Source organism: Plutella xylostella, chromosome 3 (genome assembly GCF_932276165.1).
Source record: "Plutella xylostella chromosome 3, ilPluXylo3.1, whole genome shotgun sequence".
Classification (NCBI taxonomy): domain Eukaryota; kingdom Metazoa; phylum Arthropoda; class Insecta; order Lepidoptera; family Plutellidae; genus Plutella; species Plutella xylostella.
In genome coordinates, this window is record NC_063983.1 from 3,118,156 (window position 1) to 3,141,183 (window position 23,028).

General features: G+C 41.0%; 3 protein-coding genes across 3 annotated transcripts in view; 2 read left to right on the forward strand and 1 right to left on the reverse strand.

The window, feature by feature from the left end:
* Positions 1–586: 586 nt before the first annotated feature.
* On the forward strand, positions 587–2,054 carry LOC105390153 (transmembrane inner ear expressed protein). Its single transcript, XM_048624514.1, has 4 exons — positions 587–776; positions 977–1,129; positions 1,450–1,527; positions 1,740–2,054. Exons 1-4 carry the CDS (start codon positions 653–655, stop codon positions 1,877–1,879), a joined length of 495 nt encoding a protein of 164 aa, XP_048480471.1. The 5' UTR covers positions 587–652; the 3' UTR covers positions 1,880–2,054.
* LOC105390152 (probable actin-related protein 2/3 complex subunit 2) lies at positions 2,045–10,661 on the reverse strand. Its single transcript, XM_038117008.2, has 9 exons — positions 10,415–10,661; positions 9,823–9,916; positions 9,404–9,503; positions 8,043–8,229; positions 7,035–7,170; positions 6,522–6,606; positions 6,157–6,257; positions 5,828–5,931; positions 2,045–4,625 (listed from the first exon to the last, which is right to left on the reverse strand). The coding sequence occupies exons 1-9, from the start codon at positions 10,486–10,488 to the stop codon at positions 4,598–4,600; spliced, it is 909 nt and encodes a 302-aa protein (XP_037972936.1). The 5' UTR covers positions 10,489–10,661; the 3' UTR covers positions 2,045–4,597.
* A 177-nt stretch (positions 10,662–10,838) lies between these two features.
* LOC105390151 (serine/threonine-protein kinase mTOR) overlaps positions 10,839–23,028 on the forward strand; it is a 30,025-nt gene continuing 17,835 nt past the window's right edge. Inside the window, exons 1-9 of the mRNA XM_038117139.2 lie at positions 10,839–11,221; positions 11,314–12,111; positions 12,270–14,848; positions 15,313–15,488; positions 15,911–16,047; positions 18,703–18,851; positions 19,393–19,536; positions 20,244–21,826; positions 22,726–22,885. Of these exons, the coding sequence (XP_037973067.2) occupies positions 11,002–11,221; positions 11,314–12,111; positions 12,270–14,848; positions 15,313–15,488; positions 15,911–16,047; positions 18,703–18,851; positions 19,393–19,536; positions 20,244–21,826; positions 22,726–22,885 (5,946 nt within the window). The 5' untranslated portion in view covers positions 10,839–11,001. The remainder of the gene's footprint in view (positions 11,222–11,313; positions 12,112–12,269; positions 14,849–15,312; positions 15,489–15,910; positions 16,048–18,702; positions 18,852–19,392; positions 19,537–20,243; positions 21,827–22,725; positions 22,886–23,028) is intronic.

Below are 23,028 nucleotides of genomic sequence, written 5' to 3' on the forward strand. Positions count from 1 at the left end.
CGTAACCTATGGCTACGATCGACGAGCACGCGGAGTAGGGACGACTACCAGGTAGAGGTATGATAACGGGTCGATTTTCGAGCCTGAATTCTAGCGGTGGAGACAAGAGGTTCAAGATTTCCTGTGTAACCATCATTAAATGTCTACCTAGAAACCTAGAATAACACCTAATCAACAGTAAACAAAAACGTATCAAATTACGATTGTGAATCTCGATTTACCGATTATAAACGTGTTTGAATTTTACACAATAGCAATACTAAAAGCAGCGCGCGCGGGAAATTTAAAATTCATCTAATTTTGGCATCACTTTAACTTTGCAAAAATATTTTAAGAATTTTCTAACATGATTTTTGCCTAAATATCGAACACACCTTGCACTCCACTTTAGAATAAAATTTAACTCTTGAAGATGATGTATTGCATATTGTACGTAAGCTTCCTTAATAATGTTGATCTATTTTATAACTAGAAAGAAAGTGTAGAATAAAATGGGTGTGCCAGCGAGGGTTGGTCAAGTCGCACAAGGTGTGGCTAATATCCATTCGTCGTAATTAGGACAATTAGTTTCCATTCCATTTGTACCGGTCCACAGTAGTCTAGTTGGTTGTCCCACTTCTATAACAACAGTGCACTAGATAGGTTTACAAACATGGACTCTGTTATGGACGTAATAAAAAATTCTGAGGAACCAGAATGGTTGGAGAAGCGTGTTGTTGGAGATTTGAGATTGTGGCAGATAGTTTTCCTTTCTTTTGCTGGCATGACAACTTTAAGTAAGTACTTTAGTTAATATTTAAGCGTGCCTTAAACTTTCAGTGTAATTAATACTGTAAGTAAGTACCTACAGAACACTTTCATTTAAAAGTTTCCATCTTTTGCAAAGTTCTTAGTGGGTCATATTGACCTAATCCAAATGAACAATTTCTTGAATAACTAAATTTTCTAAACCTATGAGACGCTATTATGATTACAGTAGTGATGGTGTGCTGCTGCTTCCGTTTCCGCATCCCGCGCACGAAGCAGCAGATCGAGGCGGACTACCAGCGCCGGAAGATCACCTCCAAGTTCCGGCACGAACTAGAAACTATTCAAGATGCAAAAATGGACTCGATGTCTTTGAAAGATGGTGAATTGGTGACTAATATTAACTTGGAATTGTTTTATTTTTATATTTCATACAATGCAGTTTCGTGATGATGGGTCTGGTATTTTGTATCGATCTCATAACATAAAAAATAATTATGGCAACCAATTGTGATTTTCCTAAAGAACCCAAAATTATGATGAGATCATTCGTCTATCAGAATACAAAAATATCATTCAAATCTTGTAAACCAAAGTTTACGTATTTGAACAGAGATAAGATAAAAAGTACAGAGAAGCACCTGATTTACATTTGAGATTAAACACAACTAACACATTACACTTATTTGTTACTGCTGCAAGCTTTGGAATTGCTGCACGAGAAAACAAAGTCCCAGATGGAGGCTGAAAAACAGGAAGCGGAGGTGGCACCCCAAGAAAGTAAGGATTTTCTGATTTATTTACTAAATAATTCTTACTCTAAAACATGAGTATTCATCCATCTATACAGCTGAAGGAAAGTTATCTTGAATTTGTTGTGTCCGATAGCTACTTATAAATACATATGCCATAAACAGCCTCTTTGACATCTGTGGAAAGTTTTTCAGTACATACGTACAGGATATTCACTAATTGTTTCATAATAACTCTAGGTGCGGCGGAGGCGGGGGAGGGCGTGCAGAAGGAGCAGGAGCCCGGCAGCAACTTCGTCAAGTTTGCGTCGAAGGTGGCTCACTTGTCCAAGCTGGGGGCCAAGTCGCCCGCCCCGGCCAGCCCCACGGACAATAACTGAGGAAAATTACTTCTAATGAAACTGCGAAAGTGAGGCTGTTCATCGCTTTCTGGGATTTCGCCTCAATGTAATTATTATGTCTATCCATCAACCTTTTATTTATTAAATATTTTCATCTAGATGTAGGTCTACTTGTAATAAGAATTGGTAATTAAAAGATAACAATCATAATGCAGTAAGATGTATTCTTTAATCTAGAAAATAATAATACAATAAAACGGATTTTAAATCACAAGAATAATTACATATTCACAAATAACTTTTGCATTTGCTCAGTTTACACAGTCGACATTAAAACTGATTGTAAAAAAACAATGATCATTTGAAAGCAATAACTTTAAAGCAACATTTAACATACACTTTTATAATATACATAAATAATACATCTTGCAAATAAAAATTACATAAAATTCAAGTTAGCTACAAAATTTATTAGTCAAAATTTTTCTACATGTTTTGAATTAATTAGGTACGTTTCTTCTATCCAACGCTAGAGACATTATGTTGCTTCGTGAACTTGTCAAATTAGTAAAATGTCGCTTTATCAATAATTTCCTTTACGCGTATGACTTAGTAATTACTATTTAAATCCGTAGACTTCCAAATCGCGACCAATTTAAATGATAAATTTATTAGCCTAAAGTCTCAGTCCATGACTCGATTCTTCAATACTTTAGACACAATCTCAACGAAAAGAAACCTTATAAACTAGGCGCAATAAATACCTTCAGACGAGCCATTCACTGTGACGTGTCGGCGGTAGATATGGCGGGACACTGCGGTCTCTCACACGCGTACTCCTGTCTCTTGCTGATCATGAAGCTTTGAGCAAAACATTAACGAAAACAAGCTTTATTGTGCTGTTCATGTCTAACAACGTATTATTTTAAACAATGAAAAATTAAAAAATATACTTCTTTAATTATATTTGGATAATACATTCTGTATATAATTTATAATACCTCTTCCCCTAAACAATATCTAAAAATAAATGCAAAGATGGGAATTTCAAGGGTGTGATTTATTGTTGGGTACGTCTTGTATACGGGACCGGCGGCTACACTAGCGAGTCTATCTAACCGAGGCGCGGCCTGCCCGCACTGCGTCTACACTGTACATTGTACTATCAACATACAACAAAAGTAAACCACTGTCTACAATAATGCGGCTACATTTTGTTGGCGCGACCATCAGCAGTGGCGGCACTGAACAGAGCGCTCTCGGTACAAACTGAAACCAATATCTCTTAAATAAGGCCATTATAATTTAATGCTCTGCTCGTCTCATATGGAAGAAACTATTCAGAAATACTATACACTTTTACTTACATAATATAATTGCATCGGACCTACCTAGAAACGTAAGAGTAACTTTTATAAATTATTGTTCGTATATTGCATAGTGAATCTATGAACCTAGATACAGGAGTAATAGTTTTAAATTAGGACTTTGACAATTTATATAAGTTTGTGCAAAATACCTGCAAACATCCAGATAGATATACAATTTTATACAAATGCTAACCGAACGAACGCAAGTATAGGCTATGATTTATACATTTACGCTAACTGAGGATCCGTACTTCAAATGTCAACAAAATTACGCTAAGCTAAAGAGAAAAGTTAGCATTCATAGGACGCTAAACATTTTGTATAACTTGGGTACACTATTTACTGTTAGGAACCCATTTCAAATATGTATTACAATGCCACCGCTAGATAAAACTCTCGTACTGTCAAGCATAATTTTGTTATCAACAAATACTACTGCAACATTATTATCGATTGACTTTACACTAAGCTCAAGTGTCAAAGTTTTAACTCAAGTACTAGTCTGATTTGTACAGTAGTACAATGTGCACATTTCCTACTGAGCAGTTCACGTGTATTTGGCAACAATTTAGTTTTGACCAATTATAAGAAGTAATAGTAGTACAAACATATGTACTTATTATTTTCTGAAAATAAATTGGAATTATGTTTGTGACAATTTTATTATGATTGGGTTTGTTGGTACAGGTTAGAAATACGCACATTGTGTAAATTCGTCCCAATCATCATAACTATACTGTTATTCCCATTATGAGGATTCGGAGAAGGGTGGAAGATAAAAGCATATTTCTTTGCTTGTTGGTAAAATAAACCTGTCCTTTCAATAAAATTACATAAAATTATCCTGATAAAATTTATCAACAAGTATTGAAACAGGCTCTTGGTGCTATAAATAATAAATGAACTCGGGCCCAGTCTGTGCTCACTGTCGGTGAAGGAAGTAGCGCACTCATTATTTATGTATGAATAATCGCATTGAGTAAAAATTCAAATTATACACTTGGCATATCAAAAGCATTCAGCCATTGAATAAATTGTTATCGACAAACGTAACATTTGCCACACACTACATAGCTTACTACTCACAATATGCTGAGTGTAATAATTAAAAGAGTACAATTAGGCGAGAATCTTTTGGCATATCTGTTACCTATGGAAGGCTCTACAGGTGTAAAGGAAAACTGCCCAGTTTGGACAATATCCCATCGGCACCTGTTACAGTGTCCTACGTGCTAAAAGATCCCGGCAACATTGCATTGGCAGTGAAGTGTGACAGACTGCGCCCGAGGCCAAGGAGTCGGTACTGTATATGGGTAGTAAGTAGTTGGTGTTAACTTGTGTTGTTCTGTCGCGGCGGCCGCGCCTACGCCTCCGCGGCCGGCAACACTCAATCCCGTCTCACAAATGTTCTCCCCCTGGAACAAACACACGTCGGCACATTAGACTGAGGACAGTATGCGTGCTATGGAATTCGATCTTGAGTTAGATGTAGACTATTCGTCATCACCATGAGCCAATAATAGTGGTCCACATTGGGAAGATGAAAGTCAGGCTTCGCGAAAAATCAAGCTTATCATATCTAACTAAGAACGCAATAACCGTTGTGAAAGATGACTTCTCTAGTGGAGACCACAGATAGGCAAACATAGTGACAGGGGTTCCGCTCATCTCGCATAATCTTTATTGACCAAAACTCATTTCGCATAACTCGTATGGTCTAAACTTTTTTGGTCGAACCATCACTTTGCCCAGACTTATGTGGCATAAGGCTCGTTTCGTCTAAAACTCTTTAGGCACAATCTTTAAACACCTAAGTTTCGTTTGCTCAAATTTATGTTCGTCTATACTTATGTATAATCTTGTTTCTCCTAATGTTATCTTAATAAATAATATATTAAGTATGTAGTAAATGTAAAAATTGTGGTATTTTTTTCCTACATCCCGAAAATCATGATATTGTATGATCAAAAAATCGAAAGTTAACGACCAATATAATTATTACAAACCCCATGAGATCGAAACCTAAAAATAGGTGCGACGACGAGCAAAGCGAGGAGGAGCGTGTTAGGTGCACATGTTCATCAAAACCAAAGCGGAGCGTACCGAAGCGGAGCGGAGCGTTTTCCAAACAGCGGAAACAATACAAGGCACCAGTTTGCGCTATGTAGGGAGACGCTCCGTCAAAGTTAAAGCCAAACGAATATTATTACTTTGTATAATCCTAATAAACCTATGCCATAGCATTATTAGGCTATTCAAGATTTGGCCATACCATTATTAGGCTAAACAATGTTATGCGAAACAACTTTTTACTAAACGAGATTTATGCCATACGATTTTCGGCGTAACGAGACTTTGACCAAACGTTACTATGCAATACGAGATTAGGCAAATAAATCTTATGCCAAAAAAGGTAGAACCTAGTGACAGATTTTCCCCGGATCACTTTGAGGTAGCACATAGCTGATAGATCTCAGGTAGCTGATAGAGCGTTGTAGCTCCTTGGAACAGGCAGTGGACACTGATTGGCTGTTTATATACTTAAAAGACTATACCCTAGTTGACTAGGTACCTATATATGTATGGATTAAAAATACTGGTGACTACAAATACATACGAGATGGTCTTCCGCTCAGTGGGGCGCTGCGGCTGCGGGCGCGCGCGGTTCAGCACCTTGAGCAGCTCGCCGGCCTTGCTGCGCATGCGCGAGTGCACGTACACCTTAAAAAATTAAAATTGTTTATTTCAAAACTTTCTTAAATCTAACAAATACAAGGTAAAGGCCTCCTATTAAGTATAAAAATACCTGTGCCAGGAGGTCTCGCTCTCCATAACAAAAATATAATAATACTGCACAGTTAGGAAATAAACTTTAAGAGAAAAGAAAACAATTAGGTATATCTAATTTTCAGTGTGTGTATGTAAGTGGTATGTGTATGTGTGTACCTTGGAGCACTTGATGTGGTAGTGCAGGTAGTCGCGGAACATGTGCAGCAGGTCGATCGTGTTGTCGCGCGCCTCCAGGCACGTGTGGCGCGGGAACAGGACTGTGGAATAGAATGTGGTGGTTAAATTATTAAGTACCTACTAAAGAATTTAATACTGCTTGTATGTATTCCCTAAGATTGAATTTTTTCACATGTCATGTATACGGATAGGTAGGTATTTATGTTGTGATTAAAAAATATTTAATATATTAGGTGACAAAAACAAGATAATAGAGAGAGAGTTTGTCACCTTGGCGAAAGGATTATTGGTATCATTATTACTATTAATAGGTATGTTGTAAATAAATATAAAACTGCACTCACCAAATGTAACATAACTGATATTTTCTCCTACTTTCGCATCGGTGTCCATCAACTCTAGCGGCGGTTCCTTATGTGAAAATAGTACCTGGAAATATAAAAAAATAATTATGTACACTTACGTTTTAATTAAGCTTATGACCGATATAGCGATGGTGGGGTACTTATGGGTTCCCCAATGGAGTAAATCCGAAAAAAAAAGTTTAGTTATAGCGGTTTTCCGCAGCTTTGTAGGTAGCTTAATTTAGATTTATAAAAATTAAAACCATATGCATTTTTCTTCCCATTACTAGTGTTTTGAATGAATAAACTATTTGTATTTATTGGTATAAAGTACGGTCACTGTACCGCAGTAAGCACAATATCTCTGGGTGGGGATTCTTTGCTGCATAAAATGTTTTGTTACTTGTGTGAAGCGCTACTGTGACAGTATCGGTGGCCCAGTTCTAGCCATGTATTATTTAGCGACTTAGTTTGTCGTTGACACTATAATAATAAAAAGATCAAGACAGTAACCTGCGGCGCAGTGTGCGAGGCTCTCCGGCCCTCCTTGAGCTCCTGCATGAACACCTTGCCGATGACCACGTCATCCTCGTGCCGGAACACCGTCGAGAACACCACCGTCACGCGGTCCTCCTGCGCCTCCACGTATCTACGACAATTATTGTTTATGTTAATTGATTCATTGATATTGTTTATTTTTGGGCAATATAGTCCAGAGAGTGGAAGAACAAAAACTGGATAAAGAGTCTGACACATTTCACATCCACAGAATGAATACAGTATATGTGACACCTAACGTGCAGAGATATACACCTGAAAAGCACTCTTTAGATTGAAATATATGATGTGTTTGCCACCAAGTAGGGTACTTTCATGATAACTCATCATACATAACCAAAGCAACAGTAAACATTATGTATATAGAAAACTCCAAGTAGACATTAAAAAAAATTTCAATAAGCCATGCACTATGTATCTTTATTATTATCCTATATCATACAACGGGATAATGACGATATAATTTTTACTACTATATCAAGTGTTGGCGCACTAATTAGACAAACAAGCATTAGTAGAATCAATACATTATGATTTACGACTGAATGCCTGTTATTCAGCGTTAATTGGCAATTAGTCTGGCTTACTGGATTGATTGAGCTTTAATAAACAGGAATAGGTCAATTTAGGCATTAATTTTGTTCATTCGATTTTGGCTAACAAACAGCTAATACAGTTACTTTCTTGTCATATTTTACTGGGCTTTTGAAGTGGTGGTAAATAAATTTCACAGTCACAGTAGATCTCACTCCTCCTGGCTATAGGCCGCCATTCATTATTTATCTATCCCCAGAGGTTTACAACTTTACACTCATACTATTTTAAAAATCTACTATAAATTATTATCCCCGTGATTGTGGCGTACGCCTTATCAAACAATAAATGAAAACTGAATGTATATGTCCCACAGGTTAACAACTACACAGCTTTACATGCAATACAGGGTGTTCCACTATCACTCACAAGGTCTCATCTTGGCGGTAGTTGATGACGGCTCGCTGGTGGCCCACCTCGCCGTCCTGCTGCAGACGGAAGTACCGCTCGAACACGGACGCGAAGCAGTTCCGCTTCAGCAGCCCCACCGCCTTCACCGTGGCCTCCCAGTCCGCCGGGATCGCCTCCAGGTCCAGCACCACTGACACGTTGTAGCCTGGCGGGAGATTGCCATGAAGTTATTAATTTGATGAGTATGAGATAGATAGAATAGAATACACTTTATTTGTATACCTAAAAAGAAAAATAAAATTAATAGCTGTTGGTGCTGTCTTCTGTACTCATCCTCTAAAGTTGCAAGTTGGTCTGCTTCAAATCTCATGTCTTTTGCCTCTAATTTGCACCTTTATTCTTATAAGAATGTGACTAAATTGCTGCCTTATTCAGATTTGCTCTAAGGATGACTATACATAAGAGTATTCCACAGGCATCTGCTTTGTGCCTAAAAAATATTACAATTATTTCATATGTTCTCTAATCTTATTTGGACCAGGAACTGTACCTATTAAAATTAATAAGGAAAATAAATATCCCTTGCCTTATCATTTCAATAATATGACACAGTATGGGTCCAACTTTTAGTATTAAATTAATGTAGAGTACTTTACTGAAGTGCATACTATGAGTATGTACTACAATCTTATCACTATTTGTTTTTAAAATGATCTAATCTTATCAGAACAAAAAGTAAAAACTGATGATAAAAATAATTGTTTTTGCTAATTTAAAAAATGAAAAAATATGGATATCTGCAGATTACTTAGCTTGCATTATACATATTAATAGATGGATAACATTCATTAATAGCTACCTGCTGGTAGCTCACATCATTGAACCATAACAATGCCTGCTCCGCTGATTTTCTGATATAATACTATGTGAATAAAAACTACTCATGCATTCACTCTCTACTTATGACTTATGCAACATGTAAAAAATATAAAAACCATTTTATAAAGGTTTATGTTATTTTTATAATAATTTGTATTGTGCAAGTTATTAATCATGATTGTGAAAGTGTGGCTACCAATAAGCATAAATTAAACGGAGAGTTATCATATTTCATTAGTAGGTAGGTACATTCATAAAGATGACTCTGAATGGTAATTTTCTTTGACTTTTCATGTAATTTATGCATTACTTTACTCCTAATATTACTTCTCAAACATGTTTGTACCAAGATGTGCATGCACTGTGTGCTGTATGCTCTCCACATAATATGGTTTTCAATTACATACATTAACATAAAAAGTGGGTCATGTCAGTTACCAATGAATTACCCTTTCTAGGGGCACAGGCATAAGCATATTGTACCTAGTAGCTGTACTGACCTGACTCAGGCTCTGTGAGGAGGGGTCCATACACCCTTTTTAGTAGTTCATCAGCTCCATGTTCTTCTAATTGCTTGTAAAATTTCAATGATATACTAACCTGAAACATTAAATTTAATTCATTTATTGATGTTCTTATAATTATTATTGTGTAGTGAACTTGATCAGTCAGATTTTGGTAATACTAGTATTGTGTGCAACTAGCACAGTTTATGTTTTGATTTTATTTTACTGACAGAGATGCATATGAGCATCAGCTCAGCTACATAATGAATGTAAAATTAATTAAACTATATTTATACAATGCTTAATTGGGTGCAGGTGATAGATAATAAATGAATATGTTAGCTTTCTTGACTGATTATTGTTTGTAAACAAGTCTTCACCCTTGTCCGGCATGTAGAGATAAGTCAACCTACCCTAACTTTGGTTTTATCGCCATTGACATTGGATATATGAAACAGCACGCCATCAAAATCTGCTACAGTCACATCTATAGACTCTGGCTTTAAGCTGAAAACAGAAATAAACATACAATTATGTTTAGGCAAGCATTACTCATCATGCAGATAAATAAATCATCATTGGCACATCCTGGACGGTGGCATGAATGTGTGTGTATTTTTCATGTAAAGTGCATTAACATTGTTTACTACAGAAGTATCCAAAACACTATGTGGAGCGTATCCGCACGCGACGCGAGTACCAACACTCGCATGAGTCATGTTGCTGAGATAGGCGGTAACGCGTGTCACATTCACAACTATGACATCAGTTCGTGTCCTCTTCACCTTCCCTCGCCCGTGGTCGCTCCGCGGTGGTCAACGTGGGCCCACCCTTGCGTTTGACACTTGTCAACTTGCTGCCGAATAGGGGTTATAGCCACTTTTTATGACCCTGGCGAAAGCCGCCTCCGAACCGTAAACGAGAAAGTCACTGCTTATCACTCACATATGGTCCAAAACACTGTTCACTGGATAGAACTGAACTTAAATAGCGTAACGTACTCACCGTGCCAGTGCATTTTTATATTTTACAGTAAGAGTTTCTTCTATAATTCTATTATTGATCTCGAGTAAGATCATTATTTCAATTTATAACCTACAGCTCTTTCATAAAACCGAAACCTATAGCACCTTCATTTAGTAATTTATACGGAAAACTTTGACGGTGACCGCCCGTACATAAATATAATTTATAAAACAGAAAAAGGAAGCTTCAAATGAATGAAATTCGGCCATGTAACCATAGACAATTCAACTTTTTAATTAAAAACACTCAGAAATAATGATACCAGCCTCAAGACCTAATATCACGCTGACACATTATCGCAAAGTCGGAGTGACCCCCTTGATGTAATCGTATGAAATGAACTCGATTATAAATATAATATTTGATGACAACACTATTTACTGTCATTTAAATTTTTAAGAAAAATCCATTGCAAAACTTTTGTCTATGATATATTTTCCAATGTGGGATTGTTATTATTTTTATTGCGTGTAAAATCATAATTTTGATTTGTTTTACTTACTTTTGCAACGGAGAATTACGTTCAATATGAAGTAAAAACACAAAAGAACTAAACAGACTTCAAAATGTCTAATCAAGTAGCCCAGTTTGTAGCTGGTCTCAAGTCCAGAAATGTGGACCTGCAGATCAAGACTGCCCGAGAACTTTATCACTTCGCGAAGACAGAGCTTCGGGAAGTGCCGCAGGAGGAACTCACGCAGTTCCTCGATGAGTTCAACCATCAGATATTTGAAATGGTTTCTAGCAATGACGTGCATGAGAAGAAAGGCGGTGTACTCGCTATAGGTAATTTAAATTTATATCACAGTAATCTGCCGATACTACATTAAATAACACAGATATTGGTTCTTATTCATATGTTGTCTCATTTATTTTAGTTTGTCTGATCGGCGGCGACTGTGACACCACAAAAACAAGAATAACAAGATTTGCCAACTACTTGCGAAACTTGCTCCCGTCGTCCGACGCTGGCGTGATGGAGCTGGCGGCCAAGACCGTGGGCCGCCTCGCCACCGTGTCCGGCGTCAAACGAGCCGAATACGTCGACTTCGAAGTTAAAAGAGCCTTTGAATGGTTGGCTGAAGAGAGAAACGAAGGGAGAAGACATTCAGCTGTGCTGTTACTGAAAGAACTTGCCATAGCCATGCCTACATACTTCTACCAGCAGGTGTCTGGTTTCTTTGACCACATCCTTGTTGCTCTGAAAGATCCCAAGGCTCAGATACGAGAGGCTGCAGCTAAAGCATTGAGAGCCGCCCTAGTAGTGACCTCTCAGAGAGAGTCGGCCAAACAGTCATCAGCCAGGCCCCAATGGTACCGCCAGTGCTATGAGGAGGCTATGGTGTCCTTTGAAGATGTGCCCATTAAACCAAAGGGAACCACAGTGGAAGACAAGATACATGGAGGCTTACTCATACTGAATGAACTCTTGAGATGCTCCAATGCAGTCTGGGAGACAAGATACTCCACTCTGATGCACAGCCTGGACACACAGTGTGACAGTGGTGTGTCTGATGATATCATATTTATTAGTTCAAAAACGCACAGTCCATCTGTGAAGAGAGGCTACCTGTGTGATGGTTTCAAGACTGAAAATGTAATTTACCCAGTTCCTATCTATGAGTCCAGTGTGTGCCGGCAGCTCATCACTGAGAAATATGAAAGAATATGTCAAGGTAACTATTAGTTAGATTTCACAAGTCACTCATATATTTTGCAACTTGCATTACTGTTGTGGTAAATATAACACTTTTATAAAGATTTTGAGTTATAAACTTACATAGTTACATAACATACTTACTTACACATATTTTTCATAAGATTTCATTTTCAGATGTGATGGCCCAGCAAGTAGCTAAAACCCAAGGTGTACCACAAGTCCTCCTCATAATACTTCCAAGATTGGCAGCTTTCAACAAGCCACTGTTTGTGAAGAGATACCTCGGCATCACCATGCGCCACCTGTTCTCCTCCATCCGCAGCCGAGAGAAGGACAAGAACATGGCGTTCACCACCCTTGGCCTCATGGCCGCTGCACTGGAAATGGACATAAAGAACTACATTCCCAAAATCATGGATGGCATCAAATATGCACTGCCTGTTCGAGACACACAAACTAAGAAGAGGGTCTGGGTTGACCCCTCCATATTTGCCTGCATCACATTGCTCGGAAGTGCTGTCAAAGATTTGGTGGTGAATGATATTAGAGACCTCCTAGAACCCATGTTTGCTACTGGACTCAGTCCTTCCCTCACTGTGTGCCTGAAAGAATTGAGTAAACATGTTCCTAGTCTGAGAGCAGAAATATCTGAAGGACTGCTGAATATGCTGTCTATGGTGTTGAGAAACAAACCTTTTCTGCACCCGGGCATGCCGAGGAACCTGGAGCAGCAGATGAGCAGCATGTCCCTGGTCATTGAGCAGCATGACACGGCCAGTATTGTGCTGGCTCTCCGGACATTAGGATCATTCACATTTGAGGGGCAACAGAGCCTGCTCACATTTGTGAGGCGGTGTGCTGATCACTTCCTCCAGAGTGACCAACAGGAAGTGAGGCTAGAAGCAGTCAAGACTTCGGTAAAGCTCTTAGCAGCTGCAGCCATCAGAACACAGATAACCTCTTCTAAAACCCTCAAAATGCTCACAGCAGAAGTAGTTGGAAAGCTGCTGGTCGTGGCGGTCACTGACCCTGACTATGAAGTGCGGTACTGGGTACTGCAGTCTCTAGACTCCACATTCAACTCTCATTTAGCACAAATTGAGAATTTAAGCTTCCTTTTTATAGCCATGAATGATGAGCATATTGAGATCAGAGAGCTGGCGACATGCACTATTGGTCGCCTGAGCACCGTGAACCCAGCCTATGTGATGCCGGGTCTCAGGAAAACCTTAATACAGTTCCTGACTGAGTTAGAACACTCTGGCATGAGTAGAAACAAAGAACAAGCAGCTAAAATGTTAGACAATCTGATCTTGCATGCACCTAGACTTGTGAGGCCATACATGGAAACAATCCTGAATGTTTTAGTGCCCAAGTTGAAGGAGTGTGACTCTAACCCTGGGGTTGTGATCAGTGTGCTGAAAGCTGTCGGTGATCTTGCAGATGTCAATGGAGATAACAGCGGCCTCAAGAAATGGCTCTCTGAGATACTAGCAATACTACTAGAACTGCTCTCTGATGCTAGCGCCACAGATAAGAGAAGCATTGCACTGTGGGTATTTGGGCAACTCATAAGCGCTACCGGCTACGTCGTAACCCCATACACGGAATACCCTAACTTGATGGATGTTCTACTAAATTTTCTCAAAACCGAACAGCAACCTAAAGACAGAAGAGAAACTATAAGAGTTCTTGGGCTTCTAGGAGCACTGGATCCTTACAAGCACAAGATAACAAGAGGTCTAATCGACTGCCAGCCAGACTCCAACCTGGTTCCCGTGGCAGACAGTAAAGCCGAGGAGAATAACTTTGAGATGACGACTAGTGAGATGTTGGTGAACATGTCGTGCCCGGTGCTGGACGAGTATTACCCGGCTATAGTGGTGTCGACGCTGATGCGCATCCTGCGCGACCCCACGCTGCAGCAGCACCACACCAGCGTGGTGCAGGCCGTCACCTTCATCTTCCAGTCGCTCGGCATCAAGTGCGTGCCCTACATCTCCCGAGTCACCCCCAGCCTACTCTACGTGGCGCGGTCCACCGACAACAACAACTTCCGAGAGTTCCTCTTCACGCAGCTCGCTAAACTCATCGCGATCGTCAAACAGCATATTAGGAACTATTTGGACAAGATCTTCGACTTGATCAAGGAGTTTTGGACGCCCAACAGTCCTTTGCAAACCACATTGATCTTGCTAGTAGAGCACATAGCGGTCGCTCTTGGATCAGAGTTCAAAGTGTACCTACCGCAACTAATGCCGCAGATACTGCGAGTGCTCGCTCACGACACCAGCAAGGACCGGATGGTGACGGAGAAGCTGCTCATAGCTCTGCAGAAGTTCGAGGATAATCTCGACGACTACATGCATCTAGTGCTGCCCTCGATCGTGAAGCTATTCGACGCGTCGGACTGCCCCGTGAACGTCGCTAAAGTGGCGATGGAGACTGTGGATACTCTGTCAGATTCTTTGAACTACAGTGAGTTGGTGTCGAGGATAATTCACCCGCTGGTGAGGAGCCTGGAGTCTTGCCCCACTCTGCGGCCCACCGCGATGGATACTCTGTGCGCTCTCGTGTGTCAGTTAGGAGCGAAATACAAGGATTTCATTCCCCTAGTGCAGAAAGTGATAGTGCGACACCGGATCCAGCATCAGAACTACGAGATGCTGATATCGAAGCTCCAGTCGGGGTCCACGTTGGCTGTCGATGACTTCTTCCAAAACTTTAGACGGCCGAGGCAGATCAATCATGAGGTGAGTTATGTTAATCCATCTTATCTAAATATACTCCTCCTGTCTTTATATTAGGTAAAGAAACTGTAGGTATACAAATACGCAACCGGTGGAATTTAATTACCCTAGGTTTGCAGAAGTCAGTTCGTTCGTTAGGTACCTAACTTACTTTTATCTAGGGTGTAGGTAAGTTCTGCGAATGTATTACTCGTCGACAGCATAACACGAGTTATGTTTGTATATTTAGACCATCTTATACCATTGGTATTGATGCGTTAGGCTGCCTGTTTACCAGAGTGGAGCGGCTAAGCGGAGCGGTATGCGAGGCAATAATCGAATCCAATAAAATTGCATCAGCGGAGATTTTCTGCAACTTCATTGGTCGATTTTTACCTCGCACACCACTCCGCTATCCTGCTCTGCTCTAGGCAGCCTTAGTATAGTAAGCAACTACAATAGCTACTAATATCCCCCCGTACCCCCAGGCGCGTATGATAGCCAACGACGGCACAAGCGCATCCATCCGGCGTCTGTACGTGAGCGCGCAGAACCTCAAGCTGGCGTGGACCGTCAGCAGCCGCGTCTCCAAGGACGACTGGCTCGAGTGGCTGAGGAGGTTCAGTATTGGACTGCTGACTGAGTCGCATAGTCCGGCGCTCAGGTGAGTTTTATAAGTTTTATGTACCGTCATTATTACATTGAGACTATTCGAGACACGTAATATAAAATAGATAGATAAAATATTTTTTATTTGTACACAAACAAGAACAGAAGTTACATAACTTAACAATATTAATACATAGGTACAAAAATGGCAATAACGAATCACCACAGGGTTATCAATCGCTGTGTAAGTACCTAACATTCCTTGCTAAAAATATTAAAATCATGGAAGTAGAAAACTTTCTAATTGTATGATTAAAATTATTGTTATTTAGATTCCACATTTACTTTCAGTCTAACTAGGCATCTCGACTAATCTGTAGCCATTTTTACGCTCAAAAAACCAATACTATACTTTTAGATCTAACGAAACTTTATACACGTATTGCCCTCCATTCAACGACCTTACCCCACCCACAGGGCGTGTCTATCCCTGGCGCACAACTACTCGCAGCTGCTGCGGGACCTGTTCAACGCGGCCTTCGTGTCGTGCTGGACCGAGCTGGACCAGACCGCGCGGCAGGAGCTCGCCAACGCACTGGAGCAAGCGCTCACTGGTAAGTTGTTATGATTATATTATTTACAGTTAATTTTGACGAATGAAGACACTTTTAAAGCCTCTTTAGGCTCGGCGCCTCTTACAGGTACGGGGGTGAAATGTCTTGAAACCGTGTGAAGCCAATGGTGCCTACTATGCTACTTAGCGCCTGGAATATCCGTCCTTACATTAAAATTATCTCTCATTCCGCTACCTACCTGGTTGCAAGAGGGAATCAAGGGTTGGCATTGTCATAGAATTATGTAGTAAACGATGCTCTACAACCTTGAAAAAAATCACACAGATAGCCGAAGAGTCTAGCTAGGTGCTGAATGATTCGAATTCAAGTAAATGCTTATGGATAACTGTAAATAAAATTCAGAATATCACGAAAAACCAGAACCGTATTGTAACAACTGTGTCGTAATTATTAAGAATTTTCATATGATTTTTATCATATTATAAAGTTAAACGCTTGGACTAGGCGCTAAATACCTTGTTTTTTAATAAACACACACTTATTTTGTGTAAATTAATCCCAAACTTGAGCAATTTTTTTAACAGTAACACGGTGGTGGCTCAATTTTATTTCAAAGATGTTAATAGCTAAAAGCATCGAGTTTGGGCTATTAAGTATGTTTTTCAGAGAGAGAAAAAGAGATTTTATTTTTCCTCTGGATGTGTTAGGTTTACTGGGTTTACTAAGTTCATTCTGTTAATGGCATCAAGTTGTTATTTGTTCATAAGTAATAATTATTTATTAACAAAATGCTGTTGGTTCTCCACGAAAATGTAAAAATAAAAATAAAATAAATAAAAATAAATTCGTAACGTAAAATTGTCAATGACGGAATTTCTTCTATAGACAGTAGCCACAAAAAAACAAACGATAGATGGCGTGAATTGAAGATAAAGATACATTTATTCGACACATAGACAGCAACAACAAAAAAATACAGATTTAAAGAAAAGAAACACATACTTATACAAAACAACAAAGAAAAAAAAGGATACACATCAAAATAAATGGAAAAAATATAAGCCCCAATTTACTTGTGTGGGACAGGGAGTACCATAATTTTTTTTTTTGGGGTACTCCCCATCTATGCGAAATATCAGCTTGATATCTTTACCCGTTTCTGAGAAAAAGGGCGGTGACAGACAGTCAGTCAGACAGACGGACAACAAAGAGATCCTATAACGGTTGCTTTTTTTATTATTATATTGAAAAAGCAGTATATAGTACTAAACAAATTATAAACAAACAAAAAACCCGACTGCACGCTAAAAAGATGAAAACAAGTCCCAATGTTAATGGAAAGTATCGTAGGCGGGGACCAGCAGAGGGTTCACCATTTAGCTGAATGTTACTTAGAAAACGGCCTTGAGTGGCGGTCAAGTTGGTCCCCGCCTGCGATACTTTCCATTAACATTGGGACTTGTTTTCATGTTTTTAGCGTACAGTCGGGTTTTTCGTTTGTTTATAATTGTATTTTTTTATTTGTAACTTTTTAGTTGTTTTTATTTTATGAAATTTTACGTCAGTAGTTCATGATCATTTTTTATTTCAATTATTTTGGTGTTGTTATTTAAATACCTTCAATATGCATATTTTTGTAATGTGAAAATCAAGCCCTTTCATTTGATACACGGCAAAGTTGAATTATTATTTTTTCGATCATCACGTTATGTCCTCTAGAGGGCGCTATGTACATTTTAATGGAACGTCACATAGCCTATAACCATCGCGCCATCAATACGCTTCTAATCATACATCAAAATCTATCAAGCCGTTTAGGCTACAGGAGGGAACAAAGAAACAGACAAACATACAATCAAAAAACATTACCCTCCTCCTTCGGCAGTCGGGTAAAAAGGAGTAAGACAGGGGGTCATTCTGAACTTTTGCTCTACGAGTTTTGGAAATTAACAAAAAAAAACCTTTTTCATAGAAACTTTGTTAGACATGTGACTTTTTACCATGGAAAACGAATATTTTTTTTCGCGAATTTGCAAATCTCGTAGAACAAAAGTTGTTCAGAATGACCCCTTGAGTCATCCCCTTTTGGCTTAGTATAGCCCTTTTGCGACACTATGTATTTACTTTGCTTTGTCGTCGGGGTTCAGTTGGCTGGAGGATGCCTGAAACTTATTATCTACACTTTAATACTTGTAGTTACCTTTCTACAAGTAAATACCACATTTGTTTGGAAAGCTAATCGGGTTCCGAGACTTCCGAGTATAGAGTAAAGTGGCACCCCTATTAATTTCTACTCTTTCCTGGTGCCTACCAGTGTAAGTAAGAATTATACTTACTTACCCTAAAATCACCAAAATGTACTTGAACATAATTGTCAATAAAGTTGGCGAGTAAAAGTTTATCGACCCACTGTGCAAACTTACATGTGTGCGTGTGCTGTGTGAAGAGCATTGAAAACCCAAAATTGGCGCGGCACGTCACACTGTACCGGGCCTTAAGGGCCTTAAGAATATACAAGGTGTTGCAAAAAGGGTGTACTAAGCCGAAACCTACAGGTTTATAGCCGAAACCGCAGTATATAGGTTTCGGCTTAGTATACCTTTTTTGCAACATCCTGTATTCTATTTTGGTCTGCAACACAACAATCCACATGATCTCATTAACCAAAGATACTCACCCTTACCTTGCCCGCAGCCCCCGACGCCCCCGAGCTGGCGCACACGGTGCTGAACCTGGCGGAGTTCATGGAGCACTGCGAGTGCGGCGCGCTGCCCATCGCGCCGCCGCTGCTGGGCGAGCGAGCCATGCTCAGCCGCGCCTACGCCAAGGCGCTGCATTACAAGGTGAGCGTTGTTGCCTGATTTGACTAGTAATTGTAAAAATTACGCGGTAAATATAACTTTGTTTCAGTAAACCAAGTCTGCGTAATTGTGATCGATTATAAAATTAATGGTATATATGTATGTGTGTATACTGGAATCATGTATGGTAAAATCATGGTGAAGAGTAAATTGTACAGTCAAATAGGAAGTGACACGGTGCTGATCCTGGTAGAGTTGGCCGCACCCGCAGTGCTCTATCGCGCTGCATTATAAGGTGACAGTAATGGCCATAGATTGTGGTCGTCCCTAAGCAAGCGCATTATAGTGGTGCTACGCAAGTCAATAAAACCGACGACAGCGAAGATGAGAGTAAATGATAGCATCGGATGAGGTCCAAACGTAAAAGTTATTGGCGAAGTGAGTAGTTAAATTGTCTGACATAGCGTCTTATCCATGGCTATCCTGTTGTAACAATCTACGCCAATAAAACAATATTCATAACATTTAATATTATTCATCATTAATTATTTATAAAATTTTCATTGCAACTTTTTACACCCAGGAAGAGGAGTTCCGCAACGGCGCCACGTCCCAAGTCGTAGAGGCGCTGATCCACATCAACAACAAGCTGCAGCAGAAGGAGGCGGCCGAGGGGCTGCTCGAGCGAGTCATGTCGCAGCGGGAGGCTGGGGATACCTCGCTACAGGTGAGATAGAGATAGAAAATGCATTGTAGCAAACAACACACTCGTCAGGAGCCGGGTGAATTTTAAATGACGCATATTACGTTCTTGCAATGAAATTGATTAAATGCATACAATACATCAACAACAAGCTGCAGCAGAAGGAGGCGGCCGAGGGGCTGCTCGAGCGAGTCATGTCGCAGCGAGAGGCTGGGGACACCTCGCTACAGGTTAGTTAGAGATATAAATAAGCAAATTCATTTTAGCAAACAGCACACTCGTCAGGAGCCGGGTGAATTTTAAATGACGCATATTACGTTCTTGCAATGAAATTGATTAAATGCATACAATACATCAACAACAAGCTACAGCAGAAGGGGGCGGCCGAGGGGCTGCTCGAGCGAGTCATGTCGCAGCGGGAGGCTGGGGATACCTCGCTACAGGTGAGATAGAGATAGGAAATACATTGTAGCAAACAATACACTCGTCAGGATGCCGATGTTGGTAAATTTTAAATGACACATGTTACGTTCGTGCAGTGAAATTGATTAAATGATTTTTAACGTAGTAGTTGTTATAGTTCTTCGGACCCTTCTTCGGAACGTAGAGGAAATAGTAACATATTGACATTGATCAAAAATTTTCATTTTTGTACGTTGAATAAAAACTTTTGAGTTCGATTTCTGCTTCTTTTCTTTTGTGTATCTATTCAACAGTATTATATTCTCCAGGTGCAAGTGCGATGGTACGAGAAGCTGCACAACTGGGAGAAGGCGCTCAACCTCTACGGAGACCAGCTACAGACAGACCCGAGCGACGTGGACGCCAACCTCGGCCAGATGCGCTGTCTGGAGGCGCTGGGCGAGTGGGGCCGACTGTACGACACGGTTTCCGAACGCTGGCCGGCCATGAACAACGAAGAACAGTACAAATCAGCTAGATTAGCCGCGGCTTCAGCGTGGGGGCTCAAGGAATGGGAGTCCATGGCACAGTATGTAACCTGCCTTCCCGAGAACACACAAGATGGAGCTTTTTACCGAGCGGTACTCGCCATTCATGATGGCGACTGGGACCTGTCTCGGCTGTTCGTGGATCAAGCGAGGACTATATTAGATTCTGAACTGACAGCTGTAGCGGGCGAGAGCTACCAGCGAGCGTACGGAGCGTTAGTTAACGCGCAATTACTGGCAGAGTTGGAGGAAGTTGTGACTTATAAGCTAGTGCCAGAGAGGCGAGAATCCATCCGCCAGGCGTGGTGGCTGCGACTGCAAGGCGGACAGAGACTGGTTGAGGATTGGCGGAAGATTCTACAAGTTAGAAGTCTAGTGTTGACACCTCAAGAAGACATGGCCACATGGCTGAAATTCGCGTCTCTATGCCGTAAAAGCGGCGCCCCAGGGCAGGCACACAGGACGCTAGTCATGCTACTCGGCTCAGACCCTAGCAAGAACAGAGACTCGCCACTTCCGATGCACGAACCACGGCTAACTCTTGCATACGCGAAACACTTATGGGTGGCCGGAGACAAAGACTTGGCTTACGAGCAACTACAGCGCTACGTGACGTCAGCGGAGCGCGGCGACCCTGAGAACTGCCGTCTACTCGCTCGCTGCCATTTAAAACTCGGCTCGTGGTGCGAGTCACTGCGCGGCATCAACGACCACTCCATCCCGGAAATCCTGCGCAACTACAAATCGGCCACAATGCTGGCCGCTGATTGGTACAAAGCGTGGCACGCGTGGGCCTACATGAACTTCGAGACGGTTCTATTCTACAAGCACCAGGACGCGAGCGGGGAGGGCGGCACCGGCGACCGCCGCGCGACCCCTGACTATATACTACAACATACCGTCCCTGCTGTAGAGGGATTCTTCACATCCATTAACCTGTCCCACGGCAGTTCGCTACAAGACACTCTGCGGCTGCTGACTCTATGGTTCGACTACGGCCACCACCCCGCCGTGCACGAAGCGATTACCGAAGCGATTAGGACTATTGAAATAAACGTCTGGCTTCAAGTCATTCCTCAGTTGATCGCTCGCATAGACACTCCGAGAGCTTTAGTCGGGAAGTTGATACATTCGCTTCTGATGGATATTGGTAAATCGCACCCTCAAGCGCTGGTGTACCCGTTGACGGTAGCCTCTAAGTCTTCGTTTGTGGCTCGCAAGAACGCTGCCAATCAGATCCTGAAGTCCATGTGTACTCACTCGAGCAGCCTCGTGAACCAGGCGGCCATGATCTCGGAGGAGCTGATCCGCGTCGCGATCCTGTGGCACGAGCAGTGGCACGACGCACTCGAGGAAGCTTCCAGGTTAGTTAATTAAACTTTATATCTATTCTATTCTATTCTCTGTGGGGGTGTAAGTACCTGCACCTGGCTCTCTTGAGTGGAACCTTTGTGCATATCCCCAAGGTCTAAACTGCCTTCCTAAGCTTGGACCATTACCCACCACGCTGGTCCACTGCGGGTTGGTGGGTTCACATATCTAGATGTGCTAAGTCTAGATATGCAGGTTTCCTCACGATGTTTTTCCTTCACCGTAAGAGCGATGGTATACATTGTACTTAAATTCAGAAAAGAACTCATTGGTACATGTCTGCGCATGTGGCGATTCGAACCCGCATCTCTGGCGTGAGAAGCGGGCGCTTACCCGACTGAGCTACCACCGCTCCCTACCACCAACTTTATATCTGTGTGCGAGAAATAAATTTATTTTAAGTCTGCCTTCGGTGCTTCGAATTAAGTTGACATAATTTGCGCAAGCAGAGATTTTCATCTATAAACTGTCCTTTGTTTCCTAGTAGTGCCCACTAGAGGCGCTGAATTATATGTCAATTTACGTCATAAAATATCAAAACTTATACTAGAAGTAAGGGTGTCAAGGGCGCAAAATGCGTCAGACCGTACACAACTCGTCAATTCATATAACTTATCATCGACTACTTTGTAAAATTCGCTAAAAATCCATATCATCATAGACCTTCTCTGTTATGTGATAGACACTTACTGTGATACCACAAAAAACTTTAAACACTGTTTAACTAGTCTTTACGAAATTTGACAGATGTTGTAGGCGTTTGACAGCGCTAAACGTCTGTTAAATACTGTCTAAGTTTTTGTGGTAAGGCCCTTACAGACGATCAGTCTCAGGCATATTTTTTATAGCATTCTAAAAGTAATTACATAAACTAACTAACCTATACTTACAGGCTGTACTTCAGCGAGCACGACGTGAAGGCCATGTTCAAGACACTCGAACCGTTACACGCGATGCTGGAGCGCGGCCCGCAGACGCTCAAGGAGGTGTCCTTCAACCAGGCGTACGGCAGGGACCTGAATGAGGCGCAGGACTGGTGCAATAGATTCAAGGTAACTGCTACATTAAGGGAAACAATAAGGGGGCTTTGCTTAGGAAGACAGTTTCGACCTCGGGGATATGCACAAAGGTTCCATTCGAGAGAGCCAGGTGCAGGTGCAGACACCCCCACATAGAATAGAATAGAAGGGGGCTT

Excerpts from the sequence above, each read along its gene's own strand:
- LOC105390153 (XM_048624514.1), top strand. The coding sequence starts at position 653 with ATGGACTCTGTTATGGACGTAATAAAAAATTCTGAGGAACCAGAATGG. Across the intron at positions 777-976 it reads TGCTGGCATGACAACTTTAA|TAGTGATGGTGTGCTGCTGC; the intron begins GTAAGTACTTTA and ends TTATGATTACAG. Across the intron at positions 1,528-1,739 it reads GGAGGTGGCACCCCAAGAAA|GTGCGGCGGAGGCGGGGGAG; the intron begins GTAAGGATTTTC and ends TAATAACTCTAG.
- LOC105390152 (XM_038117008.2), bottom strand. The coding sequence starts at position 10,488 with ATGATCTTACTCGAGATCAATAATAGAATTATAGAAGAAACTCTTACT. Across the intron at positions 6,607-7,034 it reads CCTCGCACACTGCGCCGCAG|GTACTATTTTCACATAAGGA; the intron begins GTTACTGTCTTG and ends TTATATTTCCAG. Across the intron at positions 6,258-6,521 it reads TATCAGTTATGTTACATTTG|TCCTGTTCCCGCGCCACACG; the intron begins GTGAGTGCAGTT and ends TCTATTCCACAG.